The sequence below is a fragment of the Pholis gunnellus genome (genome assembly GCF_910591455.1).
Source record: "Pholis gunnellus genome assembly, chromosome: 18".
Classification (NCBI taxonomy): domain Eukaryota; kingdom Metazoa; phylum Chordata; class Actinopteri; order Perciformes; family Pholidae; genus Pholis; species Pholis gunnellus.
The window spans coordinates 20904612-20929100 of record NC_136545.1 but is presented as its reverse complement, the minus strand read 5'-3'; the positions used below and the strand labels follow the sequence as shown (position 1 = coordinate 20929100).

At 43.9% G+C, this 24489-nt stretch overlaps 1 protein-coding gene across 1 annotated transcript; it reads left to right on the top strand.

Moving 5' to 3' along the window:
- The first annotated feature begins 32 nt into the window (after positions 1-32).
- On the top strand, positions 33-23799 carry vcanb (versican b). Its single transcript, XM_079179330.1, has 15 exons — positions 33-146; positions 1583-1657; positions 2846-3262; positions 4911-5085; positions 5377-5504; positions 5928-6224; positions 8640-9154; positions 12543-14397; positions 15225-15338; positions 15445-15558; positions 17260-17418; positions 18253-18335; positions 20169-20313; positions 21123-21305; positions 21408-23799. The coding sequence occupies exons 2-15, from the start codon at positions 1594-1596 to the stop codon at positions 21623-21625; spliced, it is 4467 nt and encodes a 1488-aa protein (XP_079035456.1). The 5' UTR covers positions 33-146; positions 1583-1593; the 3' UTR covers positions 21626-23799.
- The last annotated feature ends 690 nt before the right edge of the window (positions 23800-24489 follow it).

Genomic DNA, 24489 nt, shown 5'->3' with positions numbered 1-24489 from the left:
TCCGGTGCTGAGAGGAGGAACGAGGAGCGAGCAGAGAACATCTGCAGAGAGGAGCAGCATCCGGGGATTCTTTTGAGACAAACCAGCACGAGGAACCGGATCTCTGCTCTGTTTTCTAATTTATTTTTTACAGTAGTATTTATAAGGTAAGAAGATCTTTAAAATGTCAAATCTTTTGGTGAAATTCCTGCACAGAATATTCTTAGAAGTTGTCTAAATATCACTAAATGTAGTTTTTAGAGCATGTTTGGTTATTTTTACCTCTTTTCCTTTGGAACGCTGTGACACTCGGTGATGAACGGCTTCGGTCCGTTTACAGCGACGACCTCTTGATCTCACAGCTGTTCTCTGAACGCTTTCACTGAAGAAATAACAGAAACAAACTGTAATTCTGAAGCTTCCTGTAAAGAAGTTAAACTCCAGTTTACAGCACAAAGGTGACTTTATGAAGCACAGTGATTATAAACCGTTAGTGAAACAGTGGATCGTATGAGTGCAGAGGTGAACGCGCTCACAGCTGTAAAATGAAGAAACAGGAAATTATTAAGAAACTTTTTTCATGATAAATAATTTCAGTCAAAAGTTCCAAAATCTGATTTTCTGGTTCCATCTTTAATGTGAAGAATTGCTGCTTTTCTTTGTGTTATTTTATATAAATGTGGACGAGAGGCTCTTTATTATTTCATATATAAAAGTAATAATCAGACAATAGTGAAAATAAATCGTTTGCAGCAACTTTTGAGTAAAAGTACTTAAAGTATGAAGTGAAAGTACCTTTGCTGCAACATAATGTAATATCGGTTCATATTGAGAGTTTTTAAAGTCCTCTTGTTTTCTGAAGGAGAGTTTCTTAAATCTCAGTCTAACAGCTGGACGTACCTGCAGGGTTTGTGACATCACAGCTGTGAGCCAATCAGGGTCCAGCATGAAGCTCCCGTCACAAACACTGAGGCGGTTTGTTCAGCAGCTAAACTTCTTAAATTAAATATATTCATACATTATTAAATACATTCTGGATATTTGAACGAGGGAGAAGAAGACTTTTTATCATCTTTAGTGAAGCTATTCTTCTAAACATATTTTTATGTTTTAAATATTCGTAGATCTTTAAGTAAAAGTACGGAAGTCAAAATATGATCAAATAGCACAACTGCCTCTATCAGTGTTTTAACATATATTATAATACATTATTATTATTATTACTGATTAACACGTTCATTTGAGATGCAGCTCGTTTTAATCACTTTATAAAATTATCTTAATTCCTTTTAAGTAACAAACTGTTTAAATCTGCAGCTGATTAATCGATGAGTTCATTCAACCAACAGTCCAGAAATAAATAAAATGTATTAATTTATTATCATAAAATGACAAATAAAAACATTTAATCTTCCCAGAATCTGGAAAATGTTCGATCGATGTACGATTGATCAGATTTATTTCTATTAATTGTCTAATTGTTGCAGTAAAATATAAACTATTTCCCTCGCATACAAATACTTCAACACTGATCAGACTTGTGTATAAGTACCTCAGATATTTGTGTACTTGTGTCTTTGAGTCTTTGTCTCTTTGTCTCCAGATCGTGTTGAGATGTTTCCTCTCGTCTTCACTCTGATGAGCCTCGTGAGTCTGAACGCCGCTCGGCCTCAAACCGGTGAGTCCAGAAACAAACAATCACCTTCCTCTCTTCTTCCTCTCTTCTTCCTCTCTTCTTCCTCTCTTCTTCCTCTCTTCTTCCTCTCTTCTTCCTCTCATCTTCCTCTCTTCTTCCTCTCTTCTTCCTCTCTTCTTCTCTCTCTCACAGACGATGCAACACATGAGACACACTGCAGCTCCAAATATGACAAAGTGGAAAGTGATGATTACTCCAATACAGTCGTCTATGAACACATGTTTTCCAGTTGACACACACACACACACACACACACACACACACACACACACACACACACACACACACACACACACACAGGTCTTGATTGCGGCTGCGTTCGCTGCCAGTTGGAGAAAAGTTCTTTTTTTCCCCGTCTGCTTCGTTAATGTATGAGTTCATCGTTTTCAGGAGACTGTACGTTTATTCTCACAAATACTGACGGGAAACTTCACATCGTTGGGTTTTGGACTGAATAAAACAATTATTAATAGGTCAATTGAGAAAAAGCCAAAACCTGATCCATAACTCATAAAACACACTTTTAAGTACTTTCAAGTTATCATATTTCATATTTGTTTCACTTAATTCTGGAAATGAATCTTCAGCGAGCGTTGATCACAGATTTGAATATCGAAGCCTCAAGTTCGGCATCGTGGTCGTCGCCATCTTGTTTTTTTGCAACCAGAGGTGACACGAGAGGGGGCGGAGCTAAATACAACCAAAGACATTTTTAATTGTTAAAATTAACTTTGATGATGTGAAAACAAACTGTGAAAGAGTTAAAGTTGTGAGACGAAAAACTGACAACTCCCAAACCGGACAACGCTGTGGTAGAGACCTGTCAATCACTGTGTAGCCCCGCCCCTAAAGCGTCCCCTGCTTTATGGTCTGTGTGACTCTAAATGGACCATCATTTACTAAATGAACATCATGCTGTATTGAAGAAGACTTGAAACTAGAGATTGAGACCATAAACTCATGTTTACAATGTTTACTGAGGTAATAAATCAAGAGAGAAGTAGAGTCATTTTCTCATAGACTTCTATACAACCAGAGGAGTCGCCCCCTGGTGGACACTAGAGAGAATGCACTTTCCACCCTCTTATTCCTGCATGTTCTGTGTCTGTTGTTGTGATGTTGCTGCTTCATGTTTACCTCACACACTCATGCAGCTTCCTGTTTTTGCAGCACCAGCACCTCCACCCTCCATGACGATGCGGAAGAACCGTCCAGCGACCAGCTCTCTGGCGGGCCACGTGGTTCTGCCGTGCCACTTCTCCATCACGCCGGTTTCTCCCGGCGGCTCGACGCCCGGACCTCTCCTCCCGGCTCCTCACGCCACCCGGCGCCCCGAGGAGGAGCTGAGGATCAAGTGGACCAAGCTGCAGGAGGATGGGGAGACGGTGGTGCTGGTGGCCCAGGGAGGGGTGGTGAAGGTGGGGCAGGACTACATGAGCCGGGTGTCGGTGCCGAGCCCGGCCGCGTCGGTCGGGGACGCCTCCCTGATGATCGAGCGGCTCAGGGCCAGCGACGCCGGGCTTTACCGCTGCGAGGTCATGCACGGCATGGAGGACACCCAGGACACCGTCAGCCTCAACGTCACCGGTGAGCAAAACAAACGCACACTTTTAGTCAAATCAACAGTCTACAAAAGTCCAGATGTGTGAAGTTTGAAGACTTGACTGCAGAAGGTGTTAACTCTAATACTGTTTCTTAAAGTTGCACTAATCAATACTTGTATATTAACTATGGAATAAAAGTGTGTAATGTGAAAATGATCGCATGTATTGATGAACACACAGAATCATATCCAACTCTGCAGCTCTACAGAGGATTTATCTTTCAGCTGTTTGTTTTAAATGTTTGGGTTCAGTCTCATCAGCCTCATTTCCAGCAGCTGTTTTTAGCTGAAACGACCTAAAAGAGACGCAAAACAACCACAAAGAGATGTAAAACAACCACAAAGAGACGTAAAACAACCACAAAGAGACGTAAAACAACCACAAAGAGACGTAAAACAACCACAAAGAGACGTAAAACAACCACAGAGATGCAAAACAACCACAAAGAGACGCTAAAAAACAAAATGAGACGCAGAAAGACTACAAAGAGTTGCAAAACCAACTCTGGAGAAAACAATTCAGACGCTGCATCACTGTCATAAACCCAAAGAAAATTTGGGGCATTTGTCTAAACAACGTAAACAATAAAAAGAATAGTCGCAGATGAATTATTATGCTTTTCAGAAACAGTAGACCCGTTTACATACATATTGAACTACAGTAACTATGACAGATTTGTGAGGTTGATCCGGTGGAAACCCCACAGAGCTCCACTCATCTCCACAGATTCCACATTAATGCTGAACAGGACTCTTTGTCGAGCAGCTCCACACAAAGACGCTCCGTCTGAGTGACACACAACTCTCCATTTAACAGCTCAGTCCGTCTATTCACATCCTGCTGCAGCGCTGCCAGGATTCTAATGATCCGTCCAGCTGAGAATAAAGGAGCGAATGACACAAGACGACGACGTGGAGTCTGAGGACGCAGTGTTTCCTTTATCGTCGTGTAATGATCGCCGGAGTTCTCCGGTTTCTGTGGAATGAGTCTTTAGAGTGAAGATGTGAGGTTGTCTCTGTCTCATCAGGTAGAACAGGTTCTTCATTCTGTCCTTCTGCAGAAAGAGATGCTAGAGCTTCTACTTTAAGTTGAATACAGCTGCATCACCACGCTGTGAAGGTCAGAGGAACACCGACCTTTTGGGGTCTTTGGCCCGATCACATCGGCTCGTTCGGTCCGTTCAGACTATTTAGTTTGATCCAAACCAAAATGAAACGTTTGGAACAAAGAAAGACAAAAGCAACAAAACACACTGAGCTGCTGCAGCTCACGAGGAGGAAGAGAACAAAGGGTTCTAAGAGTCAGCTGGAAAAAACTATTTTTAAAAATTATTTTCTGAGAGGATGAGAGAAAATACAAGAGGACACGAGGAGATATGAGAGGGTGAGAGAAGATATGAGAGGGTGAGAGATATGAGAGGGTGAGAGATATGAGAGGGTGAGAGAGGATACAAGTGGATACTAGGGGGTGAGGATGTGAGAGAGGATATAATACCCACTCACAGCTCTGACCGGTCTCTTCTCCAGAGCAGCCGAGGCTCATGGGTATCGTAGTGTTTAGAGTACCGGTACCAGCGGCCCCTCCCGTTCCACACATCTGTCCGTGTGACGCCCTGATGTTTCTCTCTCCAGGTGTGGTGTTCCACTACCGAGCCAACACCAGCCGCTACACTCTGGACTTCTCTGGAGCCGTGGAGGCGTGTCGCTCCGCAGGCGCCGCCATCGCTACGCCCGAGCAGCTCACGGCCGCCTATGAGGACGGCCTGGACCAATGTGACGCCGGCTGGCTCTCCGACCAGTCAGTCAGGTGTGTAACGAAACCTACATTTACTACGCCTGTGCCTGTACATGTGTGTGTGTGTGTGTGTGTGTGTGTGTGTCTGTGTCTGTGTGTGTGTGTGTGTCTGTGTCTGTCTGTGTGTGTGTGTGTGTGTGTGTGTGTGTATCTGAGAGGTTTCATTTGTCTTTAATTCAGCAGCTGACCACCTTCCTAAATACTCAAAACTAATTTCATTTTTGTTGGAAACTGACCCGTCTAAACTACGCTAATTGCTTTTTTTGTTGGAAGCTGGTTGAAAGTGTGTTTTTTTTTCTTCAGGTATCCAATCACAGCGCCTCGTCCCGGCTGTGCAGGAAACCTGTTGAGCCGACCGGGAGTGAGAACGTACGGCGTCCGCGACCCGACGGAGGAGTACGACGTGTACTGCTACGTAGATAAACTACACGGTGAGCAGTACAAGTACACGCAAGAACATTTAAAGGAATAGTTCCACATCAAAATCAGTCCGATGTCTGACTGTTTTAAACGAGTCAGAGCTAGCATTAGCTTAGCTTAGCATAAAGACCGGAGGCAGGAGGAAACAGCTAGCTGTCCAAAGGTCAAAAAACACACTTTATTGCAGCTTTAAAACTTTATTTAGTTTGTGCTTTAATTAAATTAAACTAAAGTATAAATAAAAACATACAATGTTTGAGTTACTTCGGACAAAATCGTCTGATTAATGTTGATCTAAATGCAGGATTTCTTTCAGTGTTGTCAGCTTGAGATGCATCAGCGTGTGTTGCTGCACCACAACATGTCTCATTAATTCATGAAATCTCTTAAATGAACTTCGTACTAAACATTGAATGAACTTTGTGTGTCTGAAGGCGAAGTCTTCTTCCCGTCCTCCGTCAGCGGGAAGCTCTCGCTGCAGGAGGCCAGAGACGAGTGCGAGAAGCACGACGCCGTGTTGGCGTCCACCGGTCAGCTGTTCGCGGCCTGGAGGGCGGGGCTTAACCGCTGCGACTACGGCTGGCTGTCGGACGGCAGCGCCCGCTACCCGGTCACCGTCCCCAAGCCTCAGTGCGGAGGAGGCCTGCTGGGGGTCCGCACGCTCTACAGGAACAAAAACCAGACCGGCTACCCGAACCCCACCGACAGACACGGACTCTACTGCTTCAAGGGTGAGGCTGAAGCCCGTCACACGACTATTTATTAAAGCAACGGAGTTCAGACTTTAAGACTCTGACCTTTAAGTGGCTTCAGAGCAGCAGGAGTTTCAAAAAGGTTGATCCGATAAAAGACTTTATTATTGTCTTCCTACGATTTCTCTGAAGATGTGAGTTCCTGTTCCCTCTGCTGGCGGGATGGGAAAGCAGGTTTTCTTTAAACAATCTCCAAAACGACACCGTTTATCAGCTAGGAGCTGTAAAAACGCGTCATTATCGTCAGATTTTAATCTTTCCGACGGTCCTTGAACACATCATGTGTGACGAACGCTTCCGTCAGAAAAAACAGTCAAAACGAAGCTTAAACATTTTGATATTTCACCAAAAAAATTATATTAAACATGTTCTCATTATAAATCCTGTCCCGAATAAACGGTTCACTTTAACCAGATTCTGTTAAAAACATTAAGTTGTGAAACTATGACGTCATGATTGATTCATCTGAGACCAACAGGAAGTGAACACACAGAGTAGAGGTTGTAGAAATATAAATGATATATATATATATATATATATATATATATATATATATATATATATTATGTACATTAAATGGGAGAGAACAAACCCAAAGAGAAGGATAAACTCCCTCTTCCTCGTTCATGGAGGGACGCTTTTCCTTTTTTTTACGAGGGGAAAACCCAACGCATGCACTCTAACACAGATCCAGATCCAGCAGAAAGGGGGACGGGTCCCTAATGGTTCACAGCTGGACCCGGACCAACAAACACAGACGGACGGACGGAGGGAGGGAACTCCCTCGTGTAACGTGGTCATTAAAACAAAGAGTACACGAGTCTGTGCAAGCTAAGAACCTGGTATTCACTTTCACAGACGAGCTAACGGCTAACGGCTAACAGACGTAAAGGAGGTTAATGTGCTGTGAAGTGACGGCATGAGGACCCCAGACCAGGTCCACAGAGACCGCAGACCAGGAAACACCTTAAAGAATGTTCAGTGGTGGAAGAAGTACAACACGAGGTCTCCACCTAACACCAGCCGACGTTAACCACCCATCTAATCCCCCCCGTCTTGCCCCCCCCCCCCCCTGCGGGGCCCTGGCAGCCCGGTTGGAGGGAGTTCGGTACCGTTTATTGAAGCATTATGTGACGTTAACTATATGAACTCAACACAAAGGAGCATTGTGTGAGCGATGGAGGCTCTTCTCATATGGAACGTGTTCCATCATAAATATAAATCCGTTGGTCTGTTCAGGACCAGAGATGGATTCAGGCTTTAGGAAGAGAAACCAGTTCACTGTAGACTCGCTTATCAGTTAGCTAAAAATAAGACCACATCGTTAGCGACGGTTGTTATTCCGACACAAACTTCATGTCTGACAGGTGACCTCATGCTGCTGCTTTTCCTTTTATAGCCGTGAGCTAACGGCGGGCTGACAGACGGCTACGTCAGCAGCGTTTTCCAGATATTACCGTTTTCTGCTTTTAGTGAATCACTAAGATTCTGATTCATTCTGTAAACATCTCGGACACAACTGACGGGAGCTCCACCGGACCGGCCCCAGACTCTGGGTTCAGCACCACCCGCCCAACACCACCCGCCCAACACATGTACTTTTCGTTACTGTGGATGATTTTCCAAAGCACAGCACACGTTTTAAGGCTGATGTTCTACCTCTTTAGGCAGCCATTATTATTTCTAACATATATTAATGATACATAATGTAGATTTTGAGCTCTTTGTTGCGACATTCGCTGCCATCATTTATTTGAGACTGATGGCTCCTTGTGATACACAGAACAATGGTCATGAACTTTAATACTTTCAGTCATTGATGAAGTTTGTTACGGGAATGATGAATAATGACGATATAAACTCACCAAACGGAAATAAACCTCAACAACTTGTCAGGTGGAAAAGGTTCGGCAGTTGCTCTGTCGAGTGAGCTGCATTCTCTCTAGTGTCCACCAGGGGGCGACTCCTCTGGTCCTATAGAAGTCTATGAGAAAATGACTTCTCTCTTGATTTATTACCTCAGTAAACATTGTAAACATGAGTTTATGGTCTCAATCTCTAGTTTCAAGTCTTCTTCAATACAGCATGATGTTCCTTTAGTAGATGATGGTCCATTTAGAGTCAAACAGACCATAAAGCAGGGGATGCTTTAGGGGCGGGGCTACACAGTGATTGACAGGTCTCTACGTCACGCCTCCTCAGTCCATATATGGTCACTTCCTGTTCACTGGTTGCAAAAAAGAAAACTTGAAGCTTGGAAACATCCGTCCACAAACCACTTCCACTTCTTGTATACAGTTTATGGTCTAAACATCATGAATAACATGGCCGAGCTTTAACCAGACTGAGGTTTTAAACCCCCCGTCTCTTCTTCTCTGTTTCCCTTCCTAACAGCTAAACTACCAGAGCCGACTACCACGAGTCCACCGATGACTCCGGCTGAGTCCACCACTCCAACACCCGGACCCTTAGCTCCTCAAAGAGCTGCAATTCAAACACCAGAGCCCGTCACACATTCCCCGAAAGAGAGACCACACACCTCCCCTCACTCAACAGCCTACGTGACCCCCACGGCCATGTTGGACGACTACGCCGACGGTGTCGATTTTAACCCGTACAAAGTAGAGTCGATACCAGTTTTGCCCCCCATGCAGCTTCCGCCATTACCGACCACCATATCGCATCCCTCACAACTTGACATCTTCCACGCGGAACAGGAGGGAGGCCGAGGCGAGACCAGCGGCGGCAGCGGCGAGGGAGGCAGCAGCGATGGCCACTCGAGCGGGGCTGAGGCAGGAGCGGCGGGGATCCCGACGCAGCCGAGTTGGCTTCTGGAGACCGCCACAGGGTCCGAGCTGGGTGCGAAAACATCGAGACCGTCGCAGCTTCTAGACGTCGCCGCGGACGTGGTCGTTCCAGGAATCCACACCCCAGAACCAGGCCTTCCAGCCGGGACCAGAGAGGTGGGGAAACAACCTGCAGTTGTTTTTAAGGAGGATGTCACCTCTGGAACTCCATCGCAGTTTGACTTTGACTCATCACTGGCCATTCCTGTGGATGGGGAGTCTTCCGTCAAACCACCTTTACATCTCATCATCGTCAATGTGCACGATCAAAATCAGTCAGGTGAGTTAAGGGGGGGGGGGGTTATGAATACGATGTGGAGTGTGACGACTGATGGGACCAAGTTGGGACAAGAAGTTCTGTTCCAGTCCGAGTCCGTTAGGATCTGTCGCTGCCAGTTGTTCTCAAAGGTTTTCAAAAACATGTACACATACAATGACGAAGACAAGAACACGGGACAGTTGGCGTCCATGTTTGTTTTGGTACAAGAACACGGGACAGTTGGCGTCCATGTTTGTAGTTGATTTCAGATAGAAAGTGACAGCCCTATCCCAAGATGATCTTAATACTGATTCAGGGCCTTTTCCATTCTAGAGAGATTCAAATTCAGAATTAAAGATAATATGTGACCATTTCTTGACATGATTTACAGTAAACTGCCGTAACGTCGATAGAGAAACATTGTTGGCAGTGTCAGTAGTGACTTTGTGGAATTTATCGACAGGATTTACAGACGGCAGACGTTTTTCACAGCAGTTTTCTGTTTTCTGTTTGACATCTCTGACATCATATTTCCACATATCCATATTTCCACGCATGTTTACTGTGATGTATTTCCCCTCTGCACCTTTCACGAGCCTTCTGTGCTTTGGGACCCAACGTTCTCACATTTCACGTGAAACTGTTTCGATCTTTCAGCGAGAACATTTGTCTTTCAGCGTTTGTTTAGACTTTACAGTAATCTGCTGTGACCGATTTAGTTTTGTTTGTTGTCCGCGAAGGCAACAGCAGAGAGTTTGTTACCTTTTGTATTTGTATGCTGACACACACACACACACACACACACACACACACACACACACACACATTCTCACTGTTTGCAGAACCAGATGTGGAAAGTTATGAAGTCAGTTTTCTCCGTTCGGCCAATTCTGCAGCTTAACATATTGTAAACACATCACAGTGTCTCCATTTGGGAAAAGCAGCCTCATGAATAGTCAAATCCATCAGAGAAAATTACTCTTTCACTTTTTCTTTCTTTCATTCTCTCACAAAGACACACCGGTGGTCTGATGGAGGGATTAGACTTTCTAAAAAGGTTCAACTTTTTGTCTAAATATCTGCAGAACGAGATCTGAGAGCTTCATCGTCTTTTCTCCGGGGAGCCGTCTGAATTGCCGTAACTAACGACTTCTCCAACAATCTCGGTGCTCTCTGTCTTTCCCCACATGTGTTTGTATTACCACCGTGGATGGATCACTGTGCCGACTAACCGGGCACAGGCCGGGGGGTCCGAGTGCTCAGGGGGGCCCCAAAGTCCGGGCATCTGGTGACCTCGTAGTAGTCCTCAGTCTGAGGCGCTGTAGGGAAGTCTGGATCAGTAAGCGTCTGCTGATTACAAGTCTGATCGAACATTTACTTTTACAATCCTTTGTGTTCATATTCTACGTTGAAGATCATCACGTGGAGGCTCACGACTCACTGTTTACACGTCTCCAGGACGTTAGGAAAATTGAATCAGCGATTGTTTTTAGTGAAATCTGTTTCATGCGGCATCGAGTTCCGAGTCACACGAAGCCTTTTGGTTCAAAAGAGGAGCTCACAACGTTCGTCCTCACACAAGAAAACTGAACTCAGGTCTGCGTTTACGTCACTTTTTCTCTCCCAGTTCCCACGATATGGGTTCCATGTGTACCATGAAGTCTTCATGAAGACACACGAGTGTGCTTTGTTTGGGAGCGGCCCCCCCCCCCCCCCCCCCCCCCCCCCCCCCCCGGGCAGCGACCGACCTTCAGCACAAAACTCACTGATGACATCCAGTGATGCACCTCGGCTCGTTTTAAGAAACGTCAGCAATGAGAAAGAAGTTTTTCGGGCCGAGTGTTGAACCTCAATACGTGTTTTTATTCTGACCGTCAAGTTAAACCAAACGTTGGAAGGTTCCTGGTTGAGTTCTTGGTCTTGTTTGACTTTTTTGAGTTGGTAAATTATGTGTAAAGTCTCTTTATTATACTAACAATCGATCCTGGTCCCTGTCTGTCAAGTTTATTATGAGTTACTTTGGTTTCTCCAGAGAAAATATTGTATTTTTAACCCCCAAAAAATTGTTATGTTAAGTAATAATTTTGCAAAACATGTTTAGGCAACTGTATGTTAAGATTTCGGTTGAGTTTGGGGAACTAATGATTATTTTCAATATTGTTTAATCTGCTGAACTTCTCTATTTATAGATCAAAAGTGTTGTCTTTATAAAACGTCGTCTTCTTTTATTACAAAGAGAAATATTACAAGTCGCACATCAAATGAAGGAGTGAAGTAACACAACGGTCCTTTCTTTTGCTTTGTTTGTCGTCTGCGATTGTTTTCCTTGTCTGCGTGACTTTGCCGTCTCACTTTGTCCGTTTCCTGTTTGTCTCTAGTTTCCAACATCCTGGACCTCCTGAACCAGCCTGTACTGGGCCTCCAGTTCCCCCAGATCACGGACCTCTCTCAGGTGACCAGTGAAGCGGTCCAGGGCAGCGGAGACGTGGATTCTCCGGAGGTTTCTCCCATCAACCTGCCTCCGAGTGTCAGCTTCATCAATGGAAAACACGAGGTAGCGACCACACTGGAGTTTTTAATTAACACGTAGTTCATGTTTTAATTGGGTCCATAAATGAATGTTGACTAAATGATGTTTTACATTCATTCAGTCCATAAATCTGTGACTTTGTTCTCTCAAAGACGACCTTTACATGCACTAAATATTTGTGTTTTTGCCTTTATTCCAAAAAAGACAATTTTCCAACTAAGCTGTTCACTTAACTAATGAAAATTATTATTCCACTAATATTCCTGTTGGTATGCAGCCTCCGACTAACATAACCGCTGGTGGACGTATGTTGATCTGAAAACAGGCCATTTGGAATAAATCTTAACTCAGATTATCCAAATGGGATGTTTGACCTTACATGACCTGTATCAAACTGTATTCTGAATAATAGTAGAACGTTGTTGTGCATATCAAAGTACATCAAGTCTTTGAGTCAGACTTTGCTTTAAAATAGTTCCCAAAATGTGGCCGTTTATCAGCGTTTCACATTATTGTTTCGTTTTTATACGTTGACTAAAACGATAGTTCTCTTCGTCAAAGTATTCACTTGCAAATGATACTTTTTAATAAATTTTTTAGATTTTTTTGTCATAGTTTTCTTTGATGAAATGATCTAAAAGCCTCTTCTCTGATCCAATCAGGTGACATTTGAGCCAGAGCAGCCGGAGGAAGCCAGAGGAGATCAGTTTGAGACGGCCACACCTGTCCGGGTAGAGGAGGCGGTGGAGGAGACGGAGGAGGACAAGAGCGTGACTCCTTTTGACTACGGGGTCATAGAAGTCCACACAGAGGACACACCTGCAAAGGAGACGCCCGCAAAGGAGACGCCCGCAAAGGAGACGCCCACAAAGGAGACAACTGCTAAGGAGACACTTGCAAAGGAGACACTTGCAATGGAGACGCCTACAAAGGAGACGCCTACAAAGGAGATGCCTGCAAAGGAGACCCTTACAAAGGAGACGCCTGCAAAGGAGACGCCTGCAAAGGAGACCCCTACAAAGGAGACCCTTACAAAGGAGACACCTGCAATGGAGATGCCTACAAAGGAGACACCTGCAAAGGAGACGCCTGCAAAGGAGACGCCTGCAAAGGAGACCCTTACAAAGGAGACACCTGCAAAGGAGACGCCTGCAAAGGAGACGCCTGCAAAGGAGACCCTTACAAAGGAGACACCTGCAAAGGAGACACCTGCAAAGGAGACGCCTGCAAAGGAGACCCTTACAAAGGAGACACCTGCAAAGGAGACGCCTGCAAAGGAGACGCCTGCAAAGGAGACCCTTACAAAGGAGACGCCTGCAAAGGAGACGCCTGCAAAGGAGACACCTGCAAAGGAGACACCTGCAAAGGAGACGCCTGCAAAGGAGACACCTACAAAGGAGATGCCTACTAAGAAGACACCTGCAGAGGAGACGCCTCTAGAAGAGACGCCTACAGAGGAGACCAGTGACAGAGTCCCTCATCGTACGGTCACATACCCAGACGTTGTCCCTGATGACTTTGAAGGAGTCAAAACTCAAGAACCAGGTGATCAGACGGCAACAAGAACCACCACCATGACCCCACATGCTCTCCCCATCTCATCACCACCCGGCCTGGTGTCCCCCGGTGTCTCTCAGCCTGTCTCCACCTACGAGGACATGGAGGGCTCCGCGGGCCGCGGCGACGACTACGAGGCCAGCGCTGCTCGCGAGGGCTCCGCAGACGGCGCCCCGCCCACACCGGCTGCAGGAAGCCGGTCCGCCGTCGTGACCGACGAGACAGAAATGGGCGCCACGGGCCATTTCACGGAGCCTCCTAATTTTGTGCCTAAAACACCGGAAACCACCACACAGACCCGGACAGAAGACTCCGAAGGGTCGGCGTCCGGAGAAGACGAGGCCTCGGGACAAGACCCTCCAGAGACGCCCGGCTTCACCGGCACGCCACCGCCGGTTTACTCCACCACCCTCCACACCCGGCGACCTCAACCTGCTGACCCGGTCACAGAGGCGGGCTCAGGTGCGGAGCAGCTGTCCGGAGAGGGGGAGGTTTCTGGGACACAGGGTGGGCCGGTTGACCCTAAAGAGGTCACTGAGGTCACTGTTACCGTTTTACCAGATGTGGCAGCTGTGACTTTTGGAAACCGAACCAAACTCGCCACAGACATGACCCTCCACGCCCTCGCTGCCACAGATGATAAGAAACATCCCGCTGTTACCTCTGAGCACACAACCACTGAAGACCACCACCAACCCGGCGCCGCGCAGTCCACCGCGAGCTCCTCGCAGTACGTCACCTCGCCCTTGTACACTTTCGACCACGAGACCCACTCCGTCCCCCAGTGGGCTCTGGTCCCTGACCCCGCTGCCACCCCTCTGCCCGGGGAGGACTTTGTGGACTATGAGTCTCTGGTGGAGGCGCTCCCACAGACACCAGGAGAGACCTCGACCACGGAGCGACCGGAGAGCAGCACCGACTCGGCGGATTCTGTGGAGGTCAGCACGGTGGACGTCAGAGGTACATATGACACTTCTTCTTCAGTGGTTTTTACAGCAGCTCACCGGTTTATCTCCATGTCTACCCGTCTGATACGGAGCCAGGAAGTGAAATCACCCGCCAATCAACCAATCAATCAACCAACCAATCAACCAACCAATCAATCAATCAATCAACCAATCAACCAACCAATCAACCAATCAATCAACCAACCAATCAACCAATCAATCTATCAACCAACCAACCAATCAACCAATCAACCAACCAATCAACCAATCAATCTATCAACCAATCAACCAACCAATCAATCAACCAACCAATCAACCAACCAACCAATCAACCAATCACGTTTTGAAACAAATCAAAATGCAATTCAAAGTGCTTTACAAATGATTAAGACAAATAGAGCTTAAGAGACTAATGCACAACAAATGAAGTTAAGAAAATAAATAAGCGGATAAATAGATAAATAGATAAATAAATAAGTAAATAAATAAATAAACAAATGAATAAGTATATAACAAATAAATAAGTAAATAAAATACATATAAATAAATAAGTGAATACATTGATCATAGTAAAGCAGTAAAACTAAAGTGAAATAAAATAAAAATATGTATAGATACTAAACAACAGCATAAAAACACATTAGACATTAAACAGATGTTGTTTATGAGTACACTGTTCAAAACACTACATAAAAGCCAGACTGAATAAATTAATTTTCTGTTTACTGGTTCATAAACTATAAAACACTTCTGAGAGACGGCCTGTTAATGTCGTATAAACTAATAAAATAACTTGAAATCAATACTTAAACTAACATGTATTTACATCATCGTTCGTAGATCTGCTGCCGTGCTCCACCAGTGTGTGTCAGAATGGAGGCTCCTGCTACCAGAAAAACACACAAAACATCTGCGTCTGTGCACCTGGATACACTGGGAGGCACTGTGAAGCAGGTACACACACACACACACACACACACACACACACATATATTAACAACTGACCGTACTGACCCCGTGCTGACAGATGAGTGATGCTCATAACACTTGTGTTGTGCAGAAGTGGATGAGTGCCAGTCTAACCCCTGTCTGAATGGAGCCACCTGCCTGGACGGAGTCGACTCCTTCACCTGTCTCTGCCTGCCGAGCTACTCGGGAGAACTCTGTGAAGAAGGTGAGCTGCAGCTGAGGGACGAACAAACTCAAGGCAACGCTGCAGACTGTGAGAGATGATCAGTGAAACGGCCTTCATTAAGATAAACGATACCAAAAGATACGCTATGCTACGATACGAATCTATACGATGTACGATACGAAGCAATCTGCTACGGTACGAAAAGATACGCTATGCTACGCTATCATACGATAAGATAAACGATAAGATAAGATACGCTATGCTACGCTACAATAAACGATACGATAAGATACGCTATGCTACGCTATCATACGATAAGATAAACGATAAGATAAGATACGCTATGCTACGCTATCATACGATAAGATAAACGATAAGATAAGATACGCTATGCTACGCTACAATAAACGATACGATAAGATACACTATGCTACACTACGATACTATACGATAAGATAAACAATATGATATAAAAAGGTAAGCTAACGCTATGATACCAGAACGTATCGTACGATTAACAAAAAGATACGAAACTTTATACTTTATACTTTATTGAGCCCCATAAATTATTTTTTTGACTGAAATAGATTTAAAAAAAGGAAATATGAATAATAATATGAATCATGATAATAATACGATAAATATATAAACTTTGAAAAAAGAAGAAGAAAAATAGAATTAAAAATAGAATTAAAAATAGAAACTATACAAGAATTAAAAAGATGAAGTTATCTATTACAAGTTTTCTAAAATGTTATAATATGCAAATGACGCATTAACGAATGGAAAATCTACAGAGTGTTTTCTCTCTTCTAGTCTGAAGGAGAAAAATAGAACAAAATCTCAACATTGAGCAGCGGATTGTCTGAGTTTTTCTAAATGAAGTTGTAATGAAGGAAAACAAACATTTAATGTGTTTGAATGGACTTAAACACAATAAACTACATTATAGAGTCAAACTAAAAGTGAGTCCACACACACACACACACACACACACACACACACACACACACACACACACACACACACACACGCGCACACACACACGCACACGCACACGCACACGCACACACACACACACACAGGTGGCTCTCTGGGCGTCGGCTCCTCTGCAGATTAGTTCCAGCTCTCATATTTCTCTCATTACTCAGCTGACTGAGGATCAGGATTCATGTTTTCGGGTTCCTCCCAACGCTCAGCTGACGACGTCGTGTCACGTTTATGAATAATAAGGTCTCGTTCTCTACTTTCATAGTTTGCTTGTTGTTGTGAGTCGTAACACTTTAACACTCGAACTTTAACAGAACTTTAACAGTCAGCGTATTAATCTTCAAATAGTTCAAATTAACTCTCTCTGACATCATTCCTTAAATCTCTCTCTCTCTCTCTCTCTCTCTCTCTCTCTCTCTCTCTCTCTCTCTCTCTCTCTCTCTCTCTCTGTCTCTCTCTCTCTCTCTCTCTCTGTCTCTGTCTCTGTCTCTCTCTCGCTCTCTCTCTCTCTCTCTCTCTCTCTGTCCTGAACAACAGAATTTGATGAGAAATAAACAAATCAAAGTTGCTTCATCAGCAGTATTCCAGACCCACCAGCTGTGGTCGTCTTCATGTAAATAATCCAGTTTAAAGTGTAAAATCTGTGATAAACATGGTGGACTTCCTCCTCTGAACCACAGACACTGTAGATCCTCTACTGACCGTCGTACTTTATTGTGAGTAACACTTTGTTGTTCCTCCTGCCTGCAGACACGGAGGTTTGTGGATTCGGGTGGAAGAAGTTTCAGTCTCACTGCTATCAGTACTTCACACACCGGCGGACGTGGGACGCTGCTGAGAGGGAGTGTCGGCTGCACGGCGCCCACCTGACCAGCATCCTGTCTCAGGAGGAGCAGCTGTTCGTCAACCGTAAGTCCACCAGGGGGCGACTCCTCCGGTCCTATAGAAGTCTATGAGAAAATGACTCTACTTCTCTCTTGATTTATTACCTCAGTAAACATTGTAAACATGAGTTTATGGTCTCAATCTCTAGTTTCAAGTCTTCTTCAATACAGCATGATGTTCATTTAGTAAATGATGGTCCATTTAGAGTCACACAGACCATAAAGCAGGGGATGCTTTAGGGGCGGGGCTACACAGTGATTGACAGGTCTCTACCAGAGGTACGTGTAGATGAGGTCACTTCCTGTTCACTGGTTACAGCGACCTCACCTGATTCACTTTACATTGATGTCATTACATTCCTCATTACATTTAACTCACATTATTTACCGTACGGGTGCAGGAACACAGTTTTATATTAAATAAATAAATTATACTTCCCATGATGCACCATTGGATTCTACTGTAGAACCAAAACTCCTAATCTCAGACCCAAGTAGCTGAAACCTGATTTTCTTTATTTTATATTAAGACTATTTTTGTGTCCTTTGTTGATAAACTAGACGACGATCTTTAAAAGTCTTAAAAGCTGTTTTAGTGCACTTTGTTTGGAAAGAAGCCGCTCGTATCTGAGCTCTAATCCCAAGATGACTGTTGGTGAGAGCAGACCAGAGTTTCATGTAAACTGTCTCTCACTTTATTGGGGGAACTGAGATGAAATGGACTCGTTTACGACGTCTTAATTTATCTCAAACACATCATCTCCTACTCTCTCTTCTTCCAGCTCGGTGGAGTGTTTGCTGTTTTTATTGTACGTTAAATGAAATGAAGTTCCTCTCTGATGTGTGTTTATCTCTGCAGGGCTGGGCAGTGACTACCAGTGGCTCGGCCTCAACGACAAGATGTTCGAGAGAGACTTCAGGTGGACGGACGGGAACCCGATGGTGAGACGATTTAAAACGTCGGTCTGTGGATGAAGCATCTAAAGAAAGTGTTTTATATGAAATGAGAAGGAAGACTAGCTAACCCAAATATCTCAACAAGTTTAGGAAGCGTCTGACTTTTCAACATTTTAACGTCTCCAATACATTCGTTTATGACCAAAAACCTGCAGAACTGAAGACATTCAATCTGCCTCGGATGTGCTTTTGAGTTAACTGAGTTAATTGTTTAATGTTAGCATGCTAACATGCTAAGCTAACAAGGGGAATATGATGAACAATACACCTCAGCGTGTTAGCATCTAGACGAGCTCCAAAGCTGAGAGTTTGTTGTGTGGTGAACTTCACCATAAGATGGATGGAAAATGTTTAATAGTCCAATGGGATCAAATTGCATGCTAACATGCTATGCTAACATGCTATGCTAACATGGTAAGCATTACACCTGCGAAACCTCAGCATGTTAGCATAGAGAGGAGAAATTCCCTCCACTTCCTGTTAGAAATAAATACGTTCGATAATTTTATTGATAAAAATAACACAAATTAAAAACTGGGAAGTTTGTAAACAAACAATAGACTAATCATCCATTGTTGAAGGTGCAAACATTGATGTTTTTAGAGGTAAAGCCTAAAATATTACGTTGACATTTACATCATTTGTTGAGGAATGTTTAGCAGCAACATTTCATCTTCGGCAGGAACTTGAAACATGACTTTTCTTTCGTCCTGATGACACAATTCTCTCACACGTTCAGCAGTTGAAGCATGTGAGCTGGATTAAGCTGTGGAAACCTGATACTGGAGGGGGGGGGGGGGCTCTGCTGATGTAATGTGTTATCACTTAGAGGCCCACCCGGACTAGAGGGGACACTTTATACAGTAGAGAGCATGTTTTCTGCAGCATGTTGCTCATATGTTGGTGTTGTATGTACAGTGCAGAGAGCTCTGTGGAGGCTTAGTGGAGGTGGACGACTCAGCAGCACCACAGTCTGACCGCTCTGTGAATTACATCCTGTCACATGTGTGGAGTCTCCTCAGGGGAACCGGCATGGACGGGTTGGTTTGAGTTTGGTGGAACAACAGCAGGAAGGAAAAGCCTAAAAACCTCATTAGGGGCTTTACCCAAGAGCTCAAAGCTTCATTCACATCTTATTATTATTTATAACTTACAGAAACGTGTTATGGCCTCAATCTGTCTCGCACACACGGCGAGCGATGCGGCGCTCAGTTAATTAACTCAGTCCAAAAGTTCAACTTCATTGAAAAAAGAATGAAATATTCTGCTTCAGACCATATTTGTTGGTTTTTCAGGCTTTAAAAACAACAGTCATTCATTTATATAACTACAGTCACATAAAATCATATGTTTCCTATGTTTTAAGGTGTATGACATCATAAAATATAACGAGTATATATACTTATATACTTTGAAATAATATTTATTTTTTGGACTTCTCTACATGCCGAGTGCAGCACAGTTTTTATCTTTAGGAGTGAAAACACAACTTCATTTAAATAAAACCAACAACAACAAAAGCTTCTTTTTCTATTTTGCGTTGAAGAGGAGATCGACCTTCACCTACGGCCCTAAATCTACCACATTAAGCCATTCGTCATTTAATCGGCTAATTTACTAAACATACAACAAGTCACATTTACTCCTTTTTTCTTTTACATAAACTTGTTTTTCGCTCTTATACACACATGAGCAGAGTCGATGGAGTGGAAATCATCTTGAATTTCTCAATATGATGAAGTAGAAACCCGGTTTGAACAGAAATTAGATTAAGTAACATCTAAAAGTCTGAGTTTATTTTGTCGTGTGTTCTGACAGCAATACGACTACTGGAGGCCGAACCAGCCGGACAGCTTCTTCCAGTCGGGGGAGGACTGCGTGGTGATGATCTGGCACGAGGGAGGACAGTGGAACGACGTGCCGTGTAACTACCACCTGACCTTCACCTGCAAGAAGGGGACAGGTACGCCCACCTGGAAACACAGAAATACACAGAACCTTTGGGTCTGAAATGTTCCTGTTTTTGATATCAGTGCAGCTGTTTTTCTGCCATTTTGAATTTAGTGTAAAACACACTTTTGCAAACTCCTCCTACATGCTGGGTCTAATTGCTACCAAATTTGCTGAGGATCATTATTGGATGTAGATCACACAAAGTTATCAAAAGCTTTTTGATATCTCTTTGCGTTGACAAGATAAGGACCAATGAACTTCTTAAAGGCGTGGCTTAATATCAATTCACATAACTTCCCAACCGTTGGTCGAAAATTCACCAAATTTTCAGCATATGTGCACATTGCATGCTGTAACCTACCCTGAGATTTTATTTGCATTCGACCATTAGGGGGCGCTACAGTAAACCCGCGAAATTGTGCTTTTTGGCACTTTTTGTATTTTTCTTCCTTCGTACTTTAACAAACTCCTCCTGCAGAATTTATGCAATCCACTTCAAATTTGGTCAGGATGCTCTTAAGACCTTTGTGATTCAAAATTATTAAAAGCTAGAGTTTTTGTCGAAGAACCTTGACGTGGCGGCCATTTTGCATCATTTTTATGAAAAAACAAGTTGTTATAACTTCAAGGTAAATAATCCAATCCGCACAAAACTTAGAGGCTGCTAAAACAGATAAAACATATTCACAATAACTTTCTGAGGTGATGTTACTTAAATGTTGTGTTCACAGCTTGTTGCTCTGCGTCTAAGTGTCCCTATAATTAATAAATGGAGGTTTAGGCGTCCCACAGTGACCTCTGTCCGTCTTCTGCCATCAGTCTCGTGTGGGCAGCCCCCCGTGGTGAAGGACTCCCGAGTGTTCGGTGCCGTGAAGCCTCGCTACGAGGTCAACACTCTGCTCCGCTACCACTGCAAACAGGGCTTCATCCAGAGACACGCCCCCACCATCCGCTGCCGGGCCGACGGCCAATGGGACGCGCCCAAAGTCACCTGCACCAGCCGTGAGTTGTTTTGGTTCAGAATCACGAGGCTGCTAATACATTTGAAGACGTTTTTCTCACTTTTTAACGCTCTTTTTGTTCTTTTCCACTCCGTCTTCTCAGCTGCGACCTACCACAAGTCATTAACTGTCCGGCGCCGCAACAACCAGAACAACGAGCAACAGAAGCGGCACCATAACCACCACGTCCATCACCCCAAGAGTCCGCAGAAACCCGACCCGACCCAAGAGCTGCAGCAGAGTAACAGTTTCTTCCAGAACCACTGGAACCCTTTCCTGAGGGAGAAGAAGCAGCAGACAGAGGATCAGATGAGACACTGATTTGGGTTTTTTTGTGGGTTTTTGTAAATCAGCTTAGCGGTGGCAGCCGAACACGTCGGTCCAGAGGCATCGATAGACGGAGAGACGCACTGAACTGTCTATCGATGGCTCTGCAAAGGACTTCATTGTACCCCCCAAAAGAAAAAATTCAGGATCTGAACTTTAACATTCGTGAGAAGTTAGTTTAATTTGTTGTTCGTATCTCAAGTCTCAACGCTCTAAACAGGAAGACTGGTGCTGAAGAGATTCTAACGTTTAGTTCTACAATCTTAAAACGGGACATCCTGCACAAACCCGCCACCTTTAAATTGTCATTTTAAGTTGCGCTCTGACCAGTCAGTGGTCCGTAGTCTTTCAACCAAACGTGTTGTTGTTGTTGTGACAGGAGGCAGCGATGCACTTCCTGTACCAAGTCTGCCGGAAATTTAAAGAAGACAAAATCAACCAAACACAAACTTGTTTGACGCACTCGTATAATTTCTCTGTGGGCTTTTCTAAATGATCAGATGTTGTGGATGAAGCCAGATTACATGATTTGAGAATCAACTGGAGGAAAAAAGGGAGGAACAAAAGGCGAGCAGCGGATTTGATGAATTATGTTCCTGTTACATCTTTGACCGCCTCGGCAAGTTGGTAAGAGATTCCATCACGATGCACTTTTGGGTGTATTCACATCTTTACTTTCATGTGTTCAAGAATTATCTGACTGCAATCTGATCGCCCAAGACTAGGGCTGGGTATCGTTTAAAAAATGGCTCTGCCAGTACCCTTAAAGGGATACCGATACCAGTACTTCATTCGATACCCATCATGTGAATGGAAGCTATGTGCGTCCCACAGGCCAGCTAATCGCTGCACAGCGCTGATACAGCGGCTACAGCGGCTACAGATAATAACGTTGTCCCCCGACCGTCGCAGGCGAGAGCGCATAGTTGTGGAAGCATAACGCCCACCATTCAGTTAAAACTGTTAGCTCTGTCAGCACTGTTGCTGTTAGCGCTGTTAGCTCTGTCAGCACTGTTGCTGTTAGCGCTGTTAGCTCTGTCAGCACTGTTGCTGTTAGCTCTGTCAGCACTGTTGCTGTTAGCTGTTAGCTCTGTCAGCACTGTTGCTGTTAGCTGTTAGCTCTGTCAGCACTGTTGCTGTTAGCGCTGTTAGCTCTGTCAGTACTGTTGCTGTTTGCGCTGTTAGCTCTGTCAGCACTGTTGTTGCTGTTAGCTCTGTCAGCACTGTTGCTGTTAGCTCTGTTAGCTCTGTCAGCACTGTTGTTGCTGTTAGCTCTGTTAGCTCTGTCAGCACTGTTGTTGCTGTTAGCTCTGTTAGCTCTGTCAGTACTGTTGTTGCTGTTAGCTCTGTCAGCACTGTTGTTGCTGTTAGCTCTGTTAGCTCTGTCAGTACTGTTGTTGCTGTTAGCTCTGTTAGCTCTGTCAGTACTGTTGTTGCTGTTAGCTCTGTTAGCTCTGTCAGCACTGTTGTTGCTGTTAGCTCTGTTAGCTCTGTCAGTACTGTTGTTGCTGTTAGCTCTGTTAGCTCTGTCAGTACTGTTGCCGTTGTTTTGTATTGTTATCTGCTAGCTGCCAGCTCAGACATCCGTGTTCAGAACCGTAAGCAGGCTGGAAATACCCGCTGAATGAGTTGTGGCTGCTGCGGTAGTCGGCCAATCACAGGTCGCATTCATTTGAAGAATGCTTGTGGTGATTGGCTGTTATTTCTGTCGATACCCAGCCCGATGTAATGTAATGACCTCAACCCAGGTGCCTTTCATTTTCGGAACAAACCACCAAAACACAACATTCACTCCTATAAGAGCTAACCCAGTAGTTTTTAGTGTTATTGACTATAAAGAGCATGAATTCATCACTTTAAATTATTATCATAGGGCATGCTTTAATTCGTTGAGTTTCGGTTTGTAGTTGCTCATTATGACCCATGTTTTCTGGCTGATTTCCACGTGTAGATGTTTGTACAAAAAGTTTAGTTTTTTTTAAACAAAGGGGAGATTTCAAAGGCGGCACACGGAGCTAAAGAGATTGTTATGAATGTGCGTGTGCTATTAATCATAGGATATATATATATATTCTAAATACTATATGAAGCCATATGAATTTAACTTATTGTATACTTTAAAAACTATGAATGGACTGTGATATTAAATAAAGGTCATTGGAACTGAAGGGATTCCGTGCTGTTTACGGATCTGATCATGTTGGTCTTCAAGCCAACGAATTCACCACCGATTGTTTTGAACGTTCCATCTTTGAGTCGGGTTCTGAGCCAAAAGCTTTTTTAGATGTTGATCTCTGCCACAGATCTGGAATCTGTGATTTTAATCCAACAAATAAAGGGAATGTGAAAAATGTGCAACAAGATTTTTGTATGTGACCTTTGTTCATTTGACCTTTTTCCTGTTCATACATTTTCCTTTTTACATATTGTTTGTCAGCGTATATGCATTTTTTAAATGTTCTTCTACTCCATTCACTGCATCTGTGACACAAGAGCTTATTTTCATGTAATCATTGTTTCTTTCTCCATTTGAATTCATGTAAAACAAATGTCCATCATGTTGGTTTCAGTTTCATTTCTCAGCTGTTTGTGCACTAACAGGAACTATCATAACACAACCTGTGTTGTTTGTGTGGTTTCATTTTATACCACTTTATTTATATTTGTCTTATTGTCAAACCGTGAAAAGACCAAAACCAACAACACATTAGTTCCTCTCATTACTTTCTGACTTCCTGTCTGTGGCGCTCAGCTTCAAGTCCGTTGAAGTCAAAAACGTTAAAGCTGCACTTTAACTTTACAAAGATAAAAGTAGGTAGTAGGAGGTTTTATTCCCTTTAGCTCAGAAGGTAGAAAAC

Coding starts and splice junctions, on each gene's coding strand:
- vcanb (XM_079179330.1), top strand. CDS start 1,594: ATGTTTCCTCTCGTCTTCACTCTGATGAGCCTCGTGAGTCTGAACGCC. Junction 6,225..8,639: donor CGGACTCTACTGCTTCAAGG/GTGAGGCTGAAG, acceptor CCTTCCTAACAG/CTAAACTACCAGAGCCGACT. Junction 14,398..15,224: donor CAGCACGGTGGACGTCAGAG/GTACATATGACA, acceptor CATCGTTCGTAG/ATCTGCTGCCGTGCTCCACC.